At 38.2% G+C, this 12,153-nt stretch overlaps 1 protein-coding gene across 5 annotated transcripts in view; it reads left to right on the top strand.

Moving 5' to 3' along the window:
* Nucleotides 1-3,702: 3,702 nt before the first annotated feature.
* LOC138008153 (transient receptor potential cation channel subfamily A member 1-like) overlaps nucleotides 3,703-12,153 on the top strand; it is a 73,705-nt gene continuing 65,254 nt past the window's right edge. For 2 of the 5 annotated variants that reach the window (XM_068855378.1, XM_068855376.1), the window contains exon 1: nucleotides 8,687-9,273. In XM_068855378.1, coding sequence (XP_068711479.1) covers nucleotides 8,833-9,273 — 441 coding nt within the window. In that variant the 5' untranslated portion in view covers nucleotides 8,687-8,832. Of the gene's footprint in view, nucleotides 3,896-8,548; nucleotides 9,274-10,789; nucleotides 10,843-12,153 lie in introns of those variants that run through there. The other 3 variants (XM_068855379.1, XM_068855377.1, XM_068855380.1) reach the window with 3 other exon arrangements.

Below are 12,153 nucleotides of genomic sequence, written 5' to 3'. Positions count from 1 at the left end.
AATTTAATAATCTCTGGTATCTCTCCCTTTCATTGTATTGAATGAATAAAGTTGGTATTTATTTATTTATTATTTATTTATTAATTGACAAACTATCAAGAAATCGAAGGGACGAAGATATTTTCTTTATAGCAAAGTCTGCAGAGTTATCATCACTTCATTATTTATACCTTCCACCTCTTAACTACTACCCATAGGGCTTTTTATCATTGAGATTTAAAGGCAATAACTTGAAGTCGTTAGTTGTAAGGACCCCTGCCCAATTGACCTCTAGCTTGTATGTTTTGTTTTCCCATTTCACACCACGTGATGTTACTCTAGAGAACATTTCTTTAAAAAGTCGGAGAATTCCCTTGAGAACATCACGTGGTCTGAAATGGGAAAACAAAACGTACAAGCCACAAAGAGGTCAATAGAATCTTAGGAAATGTTCTAGCGGTGTTCTAGCCGCGAAGCCACCGACACTAAGGTAAGTAGTTGTTTTAGTGTATACTAAAACAGTGAGATAATATAGCACTAAAAAATAATTTAAACTAATTTATTCCTGCAAAGATTACAACAGTTTCGGGCGGAAATTCCGCGCGAATTGCTCGGAGGTGAATAGCAAAGGATATCCGGAGTTTGAGTAGCCAATCAGCGCGCGATTTAAAAAACTAAACTAGTGAGCAGCACTCTACGAACTGTATCTGTAGAACTTGCTTACTCTCCACCGCGTTTCGTCCAGCCAACGTAGACTCTTTCAGGGAGTTTTACAACTGAATACATTAAACGCACGTACTTAAGCCATATCCGATGGCAAAAATGAAGGCCACCAACACGAAGGTTTGACCGGATTTTCGAAAAGGACTGAACAGGCGCAGCTGTCAACTTGAGAAACAATGTTTTGGGGCCACGGTTTTAGCTAAAACCAGAATTAGACCATTCTGTGTATAAGTTGCATTGATATAATGGAGAATAAACTATCTAGCTATGTATCTATCTATATTTCTATATTTGAAGTGAGGGTTAATATAGAAGAAAGACAGAAGTGATCAGTCCTCGCGCTTAACTGAACAATGTCTCTAATAGACACCTGACAAATTTATGTGGATTAAACTGGATTCGAACTCAGGTGGGAGCAAGTCAGTTTGTTGGGCTCATGTGTTGCCCTGGAAGGACTGATGAATGAAAGAAATGTATATTTGAATTGCGGGTTATAGACGAAAGATGAAGAAGTGAATTTCGCCAAGTTCTTCAAGCATATTTAAACACCAACAAAACGTTTTGCACTTGACCTCGATTTGAAAACGAGGTTACAGTGACCTTAACAAAGGTCAATGGGTTACTTTTAATTGAAGTTCAAACGGACGATAAAATTGATCCTCAAACTGTAAGTGGAAAATTAAAGCAATTGTCTCTTTTGACAGCTGAAAAATTCAAGCGGCTTCAACTGGATTCGAACCTATGACCTCTGTGATGCCCTTGCAATGCTCTACCAACTGACCTATGAAGCCGCACGGGAGACTAGAAATAAAGATCGAGGATCCCTTCTATCTTCCGTCTATAACCTGCACTTCAAATATACATTTTCTTTCATTCATCGGTCCTTTCACGGGAAAACCCGAGCCCAACAAATTAACCCTCTCCTGACTGAGTGGCTTCATTCTTTGATTGAACCTGACGTCACGGCGGCCATGTTGGTAGAAAGAACAATAGTGAAAAAGTCTTTTGGGAATTTGACTATATTATTATGCAAAATTTGAGCTACATTTTTCTGTTGTTTTGGCACCAACATGGCCGTCTCATCACGTGAGTGCAATCAAAGAATAGTTCAGTAGGTAGAGCATTTCAACGGCATCGCAGAGGTCATGAGTTCGAATCCCGTTTGAGACAATTGCTTCAATTTTCCAGTTACAGTTTGAGGATCAATTTTATCTTCCGTTTGAACTTCAATCAAAAGTAACCCATTGCGCTTTGTTAAGGTCACTGTAACCTCGTTTTCAAATCGAGGTCAAGTGCAAAACGTTTTGTTGGTATCCAGTTCTAGCGGTTTTAATATGCTTAAAGGAACTGTGTTGCGAAACTTGGCGAAATTCAATGTCTGAGAACTGGCAACCAAATCATGCGAAACGTACAAAAGCCTACTTAAAATATCGCAGGAAAGGTTGAATCAAGCAGCAAATACAAAAGAAGGCAGGGATGGGTAAATTTGAAGAAGATTTTCAAGTATTGTCATATGATTGGGTGTAATAAAACTTTTCAGCTTAACAGTTTTCAAAGTTTATCTCTGATGTTTGAGTAACTGAAATAAGTTATTATGTAGGCTGCCAACAAACATGCCGACAAAGGGAAGCTTTCATTTGTGTTGTTTAAAAGTAAGTCTCTCGGGTTACGTTAAGTTGCATAGCAGGTAGGAGCACTTGAGCAAGTACTGAATTGGCAAAAGCAAAAAATGGCATGCACTGCCGTAACCGGCAACCCCTTTTAACACTGGTCTTCATAAAACAGATGTTGAACCTGACTTTTCCTTGAGTTAGTGGAAATCAAAATAGCACTTTGTAACTATTTACACAGGTTACTTTTCATTCATTCCAGGCACTTCAACATCCCTTTTTTTTTGGAGCAAATGGTATATACTACAATGTATGACAGAGGTCTCGAGAGCAAAAATTGCTCGTAAATCAGGAGATGTTTGCCGCGTGCTAGACGTAGATTACTTCAGATACTGTGGTTTACTTCAACACATATGTCAGCACTTGACTCCTCCAATTTTTTGCCAGTGATGGCCTGCAAAGTTTTCAAAAATGTGTTTGGCGTCGTGCTAACAAAAAGTGAGTTACGTTGAACGGAAACGACGGCACGGCTACGGCGACGGCAACGCTACAAAACCGTTACTATCATTAGTTTAACAGAAAAAATAATTCATGCTGCTTGACTGAATCACCAATTTTGAGGTTTTGAACTTAGACAACCAACGTGAGCATTTCATCTTCTACTTTTACTTTGAAATCTCTTGTGCCCAATTTATGTTTAGGATACTTTTCCTGCATCATGTGCATATGTGTACAACTTCAAAACGAGATGGAATAAACTTACGACAGTGCAAAGTCAGTTATATTTTCAGGAAATGACATTTTCGTCGACATCGTTTTCGTAAAAAGAAAGTTAAAGTAACGTGGTCTGGATCTTGACTGCAAAGCTTACGGAATGGTTTGAATTTCGACTAGCATCTAAGGTGCAACACATGCACCTTGGTAAATGCTGTTCCAAATTTGTCGCAAGATCATTGAAATCTTGGCACAAATTTAATTGTTTTTCCGGTTTAAAAATATTATGCTCATTGTAAATCGTTGTCAAGAAAGATCGATGCCATTGGGGATTGTGCGAATGATTTTTTTTTTTATCTTGAAAAGAGAAATAAACGTCACCTAATGGGCTCCGGAAGTCACCAATCAAATTATCGCGGTCATTTTCCATCCAATTGACTTTTCTTGTATTATTTTGAAATTTGCATTTCGGTCTCCTTCGAACCATGATTTTCTGGTCCAGTTGCCGTAATCGAGGATAGAAACAACTGTAAGTTTTCAAACGCAAAAATCGACCAGTCCATTTTCTCCTGACACGTTCAACGTCATGCATTGCCACATGCCACTCAGTCGGGGTTGTCTGATTTCTTTGGTTTCATACGCATTGTTGTGTGAAAGCGAATGAGAAGATAGATAGCTGGTGCAGCTTTTGATCGTATTTGAGATAACGGTCTCAACAACAGTTTGTCATCAAAAGATTTAACACTGACGTTGAAAGGCTTTATCCACTACTTAATGCTTCGATCTCTATATATGACTATAGCTGAATTCTCCTTGTAATGAGAGCTTCCCGTTATCTTCGTTCAAAAAGACTCAGTTTTGCAAGAAAGGTAGGATCATAATCACTACAGTAACGTTTAGAATTTTTTGTGTTGTTTAGGAAATCTCATCTCCTACTGGCAAATGCTGAATGAACTGTTGCCGTTTTTTCCCGAACTTTCCTAGGAAAACCAAACTCGAAGGGAAAAATCAATCGATATGTACAAACCAAAAAGCGAGGGAAACAAAACGTACATCTTCCTGGTGTGTTCAGTTTATGCGGAACAATATACAATCGACTTTTTACCCTAGAATACCACTCTTTTTCTTTAAAAGCCACATTTATCTAGTCTAAAACTAAAAGAAATTAATCGATTGTATTGTGCAAGGACTAGCTCTCCGTCTATGCGCCAGAAAGTGATCATGACATGTGGAGTGAAAATGGAAATATTTTGGCAAGAATATATATTTTTTCCATATAGAAATCCATAGTTTTTATAGAATGTAATCGAATAATCTTGTGCTATGGTTGGACTCTTTTGCTCAATTTAAAACTGATGCTGAGGCTAGAATCTTATTGTTTGGTTGATAGAGCTCAAAATAAATTATCAGCTGGAACATTTAATTAATGGAGTTCTTGTGGGCCCATGGTCACAAGGAACTCCTACGTGTTACAACGAACTCGTACTTGTGGTCAGTTTTTTTGTCCTAAACATCTCTTGTGCGAGCTTCTGAGATCGCGTTCTTGATACTCGATTTGCAGCTTTCAGTTTTTCGCAACGTTCCTTGCGATACATTTTGTTCGTTTCCGACAACTCTGCTAGCAGATGTTTTGCGGTGAACCTATCTTTCACCAACAAAACAATTTTTTATGCGTATTGGTGGTTTTGCCTTCGTTGATACCAACCGAAAGTCTTATCCGAAATTCATAAATCAATCAAAACTGATACAGCAGACAAAGTGGCTTTGTCGTTTATTGCGACAAACTCGGAACAATACGCTTCATGGCTAATGTTTTCCTTTGCCAAAATTAATTCATCAATGTCTTTTGCTCCATATGCTTTCATTAAGAGCTGATGGTCGAATTTCTCCTGTGTTAATAAATTGCTTGCTTCAGAAAGACCCTGTGTTGTGTCATTACTGTAAACATTGAACACATCACCGCCGCGGATTAGACATCCCTTTGCATTGAATGATCCTTGCTTTAAGACTTTTTAAACCAATTTAGGAAGTACAGTAACTGGCATACAATACGGTGATGTGGGAAAATCATTTCTCTGGCAGCGGCCAGCTTAGAATTAGTGCGGATAGCAATAACACCTTGCTTTAGTTTCCCACTGATTCAGCTAAGAGTGGTTTGGTGATTAGCTTGAAAATCTTGGGCTAGAAACTCTTAGCTAATCAGAGTTAAAACCGTAAGTCGCGCTCAAGAAATATCTGGATGCGCCATGTGTATATTTGATTTGCATTGCAGTCTGTTTATTTGATGTACAACTCGTAAATTAATTGGAAACCATTCTCAGCTAGTCCATTGTATAAACGTTCACCGATATCTTTCTTTCTTCATTGTTGCAGCAGGCATTTTTTTCGTTGCGTGTGTCCCATTTATCGTCTTCTAACAGAACCTCGATTCGTTGCGCACATAATAAACCTACAGTAAAATTCGGGCTTACTGTAGTGCATGCTTAATCAGTTGAATCAATGTAAAGCATTTCAGGCACATGGTCAAAATTGTCGAATTTATTTTCGCTCACTGAATCATCAATCTGAGAAAATTTCTGTCCTTGAAGTGGCATAGTGGAAGCTTTCTCTGATCTGGTGGTCAACGCATTAAACAAATGCACTCTTTTGTTTAATAAGAACGTCTAATTTTGGAGCTGAGGTTGAACATTCCAGGGTCGTAACGAGGTATATTTTTTCGTAACTGATCCCATATTTTTACCCAAAATTTTGATCCCCCATTCCAAAAATGATGAGGATTTTGATCCCTGAACCCGCAAAAATTTGATCCCTGATCTTTGATCCCTGATTCCATGAAAAATACTGCTGATCCCGATCCCACGCGTTGTCAATCCAGATCCCAGGGCTGTGATCCCTGATCCCGGTTCTTTACAGGCCTTTCATCCCTGATCCCATATACCTCGTTACGACCCTGACATTCTTATCTTTTTTTGCAATGTGAAGCTGATGGCTTTTATGGTGCTGACGTTATTTTGGAACAATTATAAATAAGAACTGCTCATCATTACAAACTGAGACGTGTATCATGCATTATGTTATACAAAATATGTATTAAGTATTTGGGTTAATTTACATTAATTTACCTTTATTTTATGCTTTCATTTAAAATACAAATGCGAAAATGTAAAAGAAACCGACTCTCAGCCTGAGGAATGTTCTTAAAACGTTCTTAAAATCTTGGTTCATCTCATCCTCAACGTTCTTGCTTCTTCTAAAAACGTTTAAAAAGAGTGTAGATTCCATGTTGCCATGCGTCTGTTCAAATCGATCAAGACCTCAAAATGTGGTAAGAACAAAAAGGTGGCACACAAAGAGTTATTTGATATGCGAGTGTGTCACTGATGTTCTTACCACATTTTGACGTCTTCTGTGATCTTTTACTAAATTGATGCAGGGCAACATGGAATCGATTTGTTCAGCTTCGATTCAGTTATACAATAAAGAATTAAGAGTTTTTGATGATGCAGTCAGTTATGCATCTGTCCTCTAATGGATGATAGGTGATGAGAACCAATCAAAATGTACGCATTATTGAGCTTATTATATAACGATAAATACATAATTATCATACAAGGATAAAAAATCCTTCGGTGATGGGAATAAATGAATAAAACAATAAATATTTAAACCAAATCAATGGTGGCCCCAATGAGTCACGGCTGCAAATAAGAGAGTTGCTTCTTTCGATTTAAAGACGTTGCTGCGTGCAGTAATGATGATGAAAACAGAGGCAAGCCTTGTGCACGTGGTAGTGCCATCTTTAACAGCCGATGTCACAGTATAAGAAATTACCTAGCTTTTATGCCTTGCCTAACATTCTCACACTTCAAGTGAAGCTATGATGTTCGCAGTTGTGAACGCAATTTTTTGCAATTGCGTAGAGAAGCCTGAAAATTTCAGGACTTCGATGGGATTTGAGCCCGTGACCTCGCGATACCGGTGTGACGCTCTCACCAACTGAGCTATGAAGCCACTGACGTTGGGAGCTGGTCATTTGTGGGTTCTAATGTTCCCGTGAGGAATGAATCAACGATGAAATGATATATGAAATGGATCATATGTGAACTGCGGATATGAAATCAAGTGAAGCTATGATATTGGCAGTTGTGAACGCAATTTTTGCAATTGCGAAGCCTGAAGGCTGAAAAATTCAGGACTTCAACGGGACTTCAACGGGACTTCCCGTTGGTCCTGAAATTTTCAGGCTTCTCTAAGCAATTGGAAAAATTGCATTCACAACTGCGATGATCATAGCTTCACTTGATTTCATATCCGCAGTTCATACATGACTCAAATCGTATATCATTTCATCGTTGATTCTCACACTTATAGGTAAAATTGGCCGAGATATTACCGACCCACTGTAATTTATCATGCCTCGGGCAATGTCATTGCGAGACAAGAAATTGATTCCCTAATCTCCATACCATTGGATTTAAAGGCCTGTAAATTACGTTGAGCAATCTTTCCTGCAACGTTCCCTGACCGCATGGCGCTGTGAAACACGTCGCAAATAGTATATGCCGTTTGCGAGTGGACAGCCCTTTTCAACAGCGAGGCGGCGTCTTGACAGGAGGTTTGCTAAAGGAGATTGTTGCTTAGCAAGTCTGCTCAGTTCTATGGGGATGAATTAATATTTGATCTAAATAATAATTTTACAAGCGGCGCCCCATACAGTAGGCCATTTCCGAGTTCATGCCTGCGTCCTCTTCAAAGCGAGTCTAATTGCAAAGTTTTTGTTATGAAAATTAGTTTTCATTCATATGTAAACTAGAACTAATGACCATCACAAAAACTTCGCACTTAGTCTCGCTTTGAAGAGGACTCATACGTGAACTCGGAAATGGCCTGTTCTCCACAGAGTCCCCAGCTCCGTTACAATTATTTAATTATTCCCCCTTCCCGCCCCCCCCCCCCCCTTCCCCCCCCACTCATTTTCAGCTCTCATAACTGTGGCTTTAATCCCTTTTCCCTGCAAGTTGGCGTTCTCGTCCCCAGAGCCCTTCGACCTCTTTGCCATCGCAGGCTGGGTACGAGGACCCAGGGCATACCGCCTCCAAAGCGTGCTCTTCCCTCCTTTCCAAAGGTTCTTGTAGTCTTACACTGAGCATTGTATTGAATTGGCAATTAATGCGTGTTAAGAAGTTACTCTACCTAGGGATTTTATACGTACCAACAGTTTCAAGCCTGTATTACGGACAACGAGTTTGGGTATGTGTTATTAAGAATTCATTACTTTTCCCTGAGGTACTTGTAAACGTGATTTGGGCGTGAATTATTTATTAAAGCTTCATGAGTTTGTTTTGTTGAGATAACAGCTGAAAACAATTGCTGTCAGATTTTCGACCAATAATTTTTGCGGAGAAATCTATTGTTTCTAACATTCGTGTAATTGGCTGATAAAATGATGCTTAAGAGTTTGAATTGGGTTAATGCAACTTAAAAAAAAACTGTCATACATTATTTTTCCCTTCAAATAATTCAGTATTTAAAATAGGTTCTTTCTCGGATCGCATGGCTAAAAGTCAACCATCAAATAACTGTCTGCGCCATTTCACTTTTGCCGGAAATGGACCAGTTGTAGAAGGCTTAATAATACAAGCAACCGGTTTCTGCAGTCGTTTCTCCTGTTAAAGACATACGCGAAATGAATGTGTTCAAAGTGGAAAAAGGATTTTACTCTGGTGGCCACAACAGCGAAAGAAACATGAGGAAAACACTGGGTTTTCATATATTTTAACTGATAGACTTTTTTACTTGATCAGAAATGGCAACACAATGGGAAAAAGTGAAGTATATTTCTCGTTTGAGACCGGACTCTGATGATACATGCAATGACTTCGGTTTACACGACCATGATTTTCAAATCAAAGTAAACGATGAATATTTGGCTCATACGGCCGGAAAACGACGCAGTTTTAACGACTTTGGCCATCGGCAGAGTTTGCATCCCCCTCAGTCGATTTTGAAAGCGAAGTCTCACGACTGTATTCACCTATCTATTCAAGATGCAGAGAAACAAACTCGAGTCTCGCACGAGGATCCTATAAGAAGAACTTCTAGCGTTTTTTCTCTGCTAAACGGGGATGAACTCGATGGAGATATCACCAAGCGATCACAACCATTTCTTAAAAGTAACCCGCCAGTTCTTGTGAAAGATTTGTTTGCAAAACACCGTCATGAAGGCGAAACGTCGTTTGATTTCAAGGTGAGTTGGTGTGATTGTCTTCGTATATTACGGTGACATCGACAAACGTTTAAGGCAACAAACCTCTTGCGTATATATTGCACTTGGTTTCTCTAGTGAATTTTTAATATTCAATCTATGAAAATCGCATAATTCGTCAGTGCATGATAAACAGATGTGATCCTTCTTCGAATACTGCGATCTGTAATTTCCGTTATCCAAGTTTTTTTTTCGCTGTTCAATCAGCAAAAATCGAACTAAATCTCTTTTCAAAACATGTTTCTCGTGAACACTTTTTGCGAAAAATTAAATAAATAAAACTGAGATTAGTAAGACTCAGAGACGTTGCTAGGTTACAAACGAGAAAAAGCTTATTGAAACACCGCGCCTTGGGGTAAAACATTGTGGTGACTACATCACTAATCGACGGCTTTCATCAATTTCAAAAATCGATAGGAGAGGACAGGATTTTGTTTTTCAAGGCACGTTTCTGAGAAAACGAAGTAGGTTGCTTTAATTGTTGTTAAATTTCAAGGATGGAGTTTTGCATAAATTATCACGATGACCATTTCCGTCGCGAGGAATAAGCAAAAACAAAATGAAACAGGTCTCTAAATCTTTAGAGGCAAGAAAGGCAAATTAACTTACAAATCGTTCACAATGGACTACAGTTGCCCACATGACATTGCAACGGTATAACAAAGAAATTCATCTCGTAATTCATCAGTATATTTAAAGCAAAACAGAAAAAATTCATCAACATTGGCCTTTCGAGGAAACTTGAACAAATCCACTGTCAATAACTGCATTTTGAAATTAATGATTAATGTAAAAGCAAAGTTGTTTGTTTTGGGTAAACTTGTCGTTATGTAAGAATTATTTCATTTGAGCTCTTTGGCCATCGAATGAAATAATTTAACAGAAAGTAAAAGGTTTACCAAAATAGCAATTCATGGTTATTTAATAGTTAGATTTGCAGAGGTGAAAATTTCCTTGATCTTTGGTGGGCATGATCGTTTTCCTGTTAACGCTCTTTCGGTCCTTTTCAGTATAATCTGTCTGGTGGGTTCATGATATCAAATTTACATTAGTCACAGATCCGATTTCAGCGATTTTGCGAGGGCGTTCTGGTGGTTGTTGCAAAATGTTTATTTTTGTGTCGACCAATAAACTATTAAAGAAGAAAATAAGAACCAATTTCGTTGAAAGCTACTCTACTGAATGTGGTTTTCAATTGTCTTTCGATTTCATATCACCCGACTTTTAAACTCATGAACTCAGAATCCAGCGCTTTTATGTTACTTGTTTTTGAATATTTTGCTAGGCTGCGATCAAACAAAGTAAAATTTGTGTTCTTTAAAAGCTTTACCTTAAAGTTACTTCATTTTTTAAAGAACATTTCATTTGTTGTCTGATAAATATTAAAGTTAAATTATTAACGGGCCAAGACAGATGTTTCGGCCAACTTTGTTTTAAAACCGAAAAAAATTGAATGCTAGAAATTAAATAACTTCCCACAGAGAAATATGATGTTCCTTGATATCACCTCCGAGAATGAGGTGCCAAGGTTGTGTAACTATGAGGTGTAAGGTATAGTCACCAGTATATTTCCTACGATTGCAATATCTAAAGATTTTTTCTTGTGACAGTAAAAGGTCAAACCTTCAATCACGACACAAGACTTCTTAGCTTTAGGAATGCAGCGTCTTTTTTACTTTAGGTTAGCGTTCTTTTCACGATTCCGTTCACGATTTATCACTGTCAAGTCTCAAATCTTTGACAAATTTGTCTAATGATTGGCTTGCACGATAAATTACTAATCTGACGGGTTGTTTCAAATTCACAGCAACATACTTTTATTCGTTTCTCTAATACGGCACTCATAATAGCTGGAGACTATTTAAAATTCTTGTTGTGATCGCAGATGTTAATTTTCCTTTCTGACTTTTTGTAAGTAATAACGTGTGACTTACAGAAGGAAAACAAGTGCAATTCAAAGAATGTTACCTAAAACAGAATATTATGACAACCTGAGTATAGAATGATTTTCTTGACTATGCATGTACTTGTAAAATTGTTTCACAAAGCCACTTAAAGGCAAAGATGGACTCGGAAGCCCCGGACTTTTAATTAATTAATTAATTATTATTTTGGCTCCGGCTTGGATATGATTTTACAAATTATTAATTAAGGTAAGCCACCGTTTCGAATAGCTAGTTTTGCATAGAAAAAAAAAAATGCAAATAAAGTGCCTGCCATAGAGCAAATCGGCTAACTCACCCAATTCAAACTTCTCCCGAGGTTGAGATTCGTTGTGAATTGTATTTGCACTACAATGAAATATTCACGTACGGAAATGCATTTCATTCCCAAAGAGTTTGAATTGGGTACAACAGTGAGTTAGCCAATTCTTAGCAACTCAATGGTGCAACTAAGTAGGTAAAAAAGTACAACCACAGCTATGAACGGGATTATAAAGATGCCTGCAAACTTTTAAAACGCTGTAGAAGTTAAAACTGCGCGACAGTTGGAAAGGGACTATACCTGTTTTCGGAAAGTAACAGCAGCCTGTTTATCAGAAACAATTGAAAAACTAACCTAACAAATAAGTGTCAAGTCCATCTTCCAGGAACCCATGACTGGGAAGTTACAATGTAGACACATCCGTGTAACGGAGGTTGAATTTCCGGCGAAACCAGACCTTGTTAAATAATTACCTCCTGCCCGAAGGGTTAGGGAACTTACGAAACGAGGACGGCGACGGCAACGAGGACTTCGGTTTAAAATACGAGTTCGCGTTAATCATATCATTACGAAACTATTTCATGTCGTTTCGCGTTAAAAATGTGTAGTAACTGTCGAGGACTTAAACTGGCATGAGGGAGTTTGAAGCGTAGAGAG

The sequence above is a fragment of the Montipora foliosa genome, chromosome 6, assembly GCF_036669935.1.
Source record: "Montipora foliosa isolate CH-2021 chromosome 6, ASM3666993v2, whole genome shotgun sequence".
NCBI classification, from domain to species: Eukaryota; Metazoa; Cnidaria; class Anthozoa; order Scleractinia; family Acroporidae; genus Montipora; species Montipora foliosa.
Note: the sequence above shows the minus strand (reverse complement) of the source record. Positions and strands in the feature narration are given on the sequence as shown.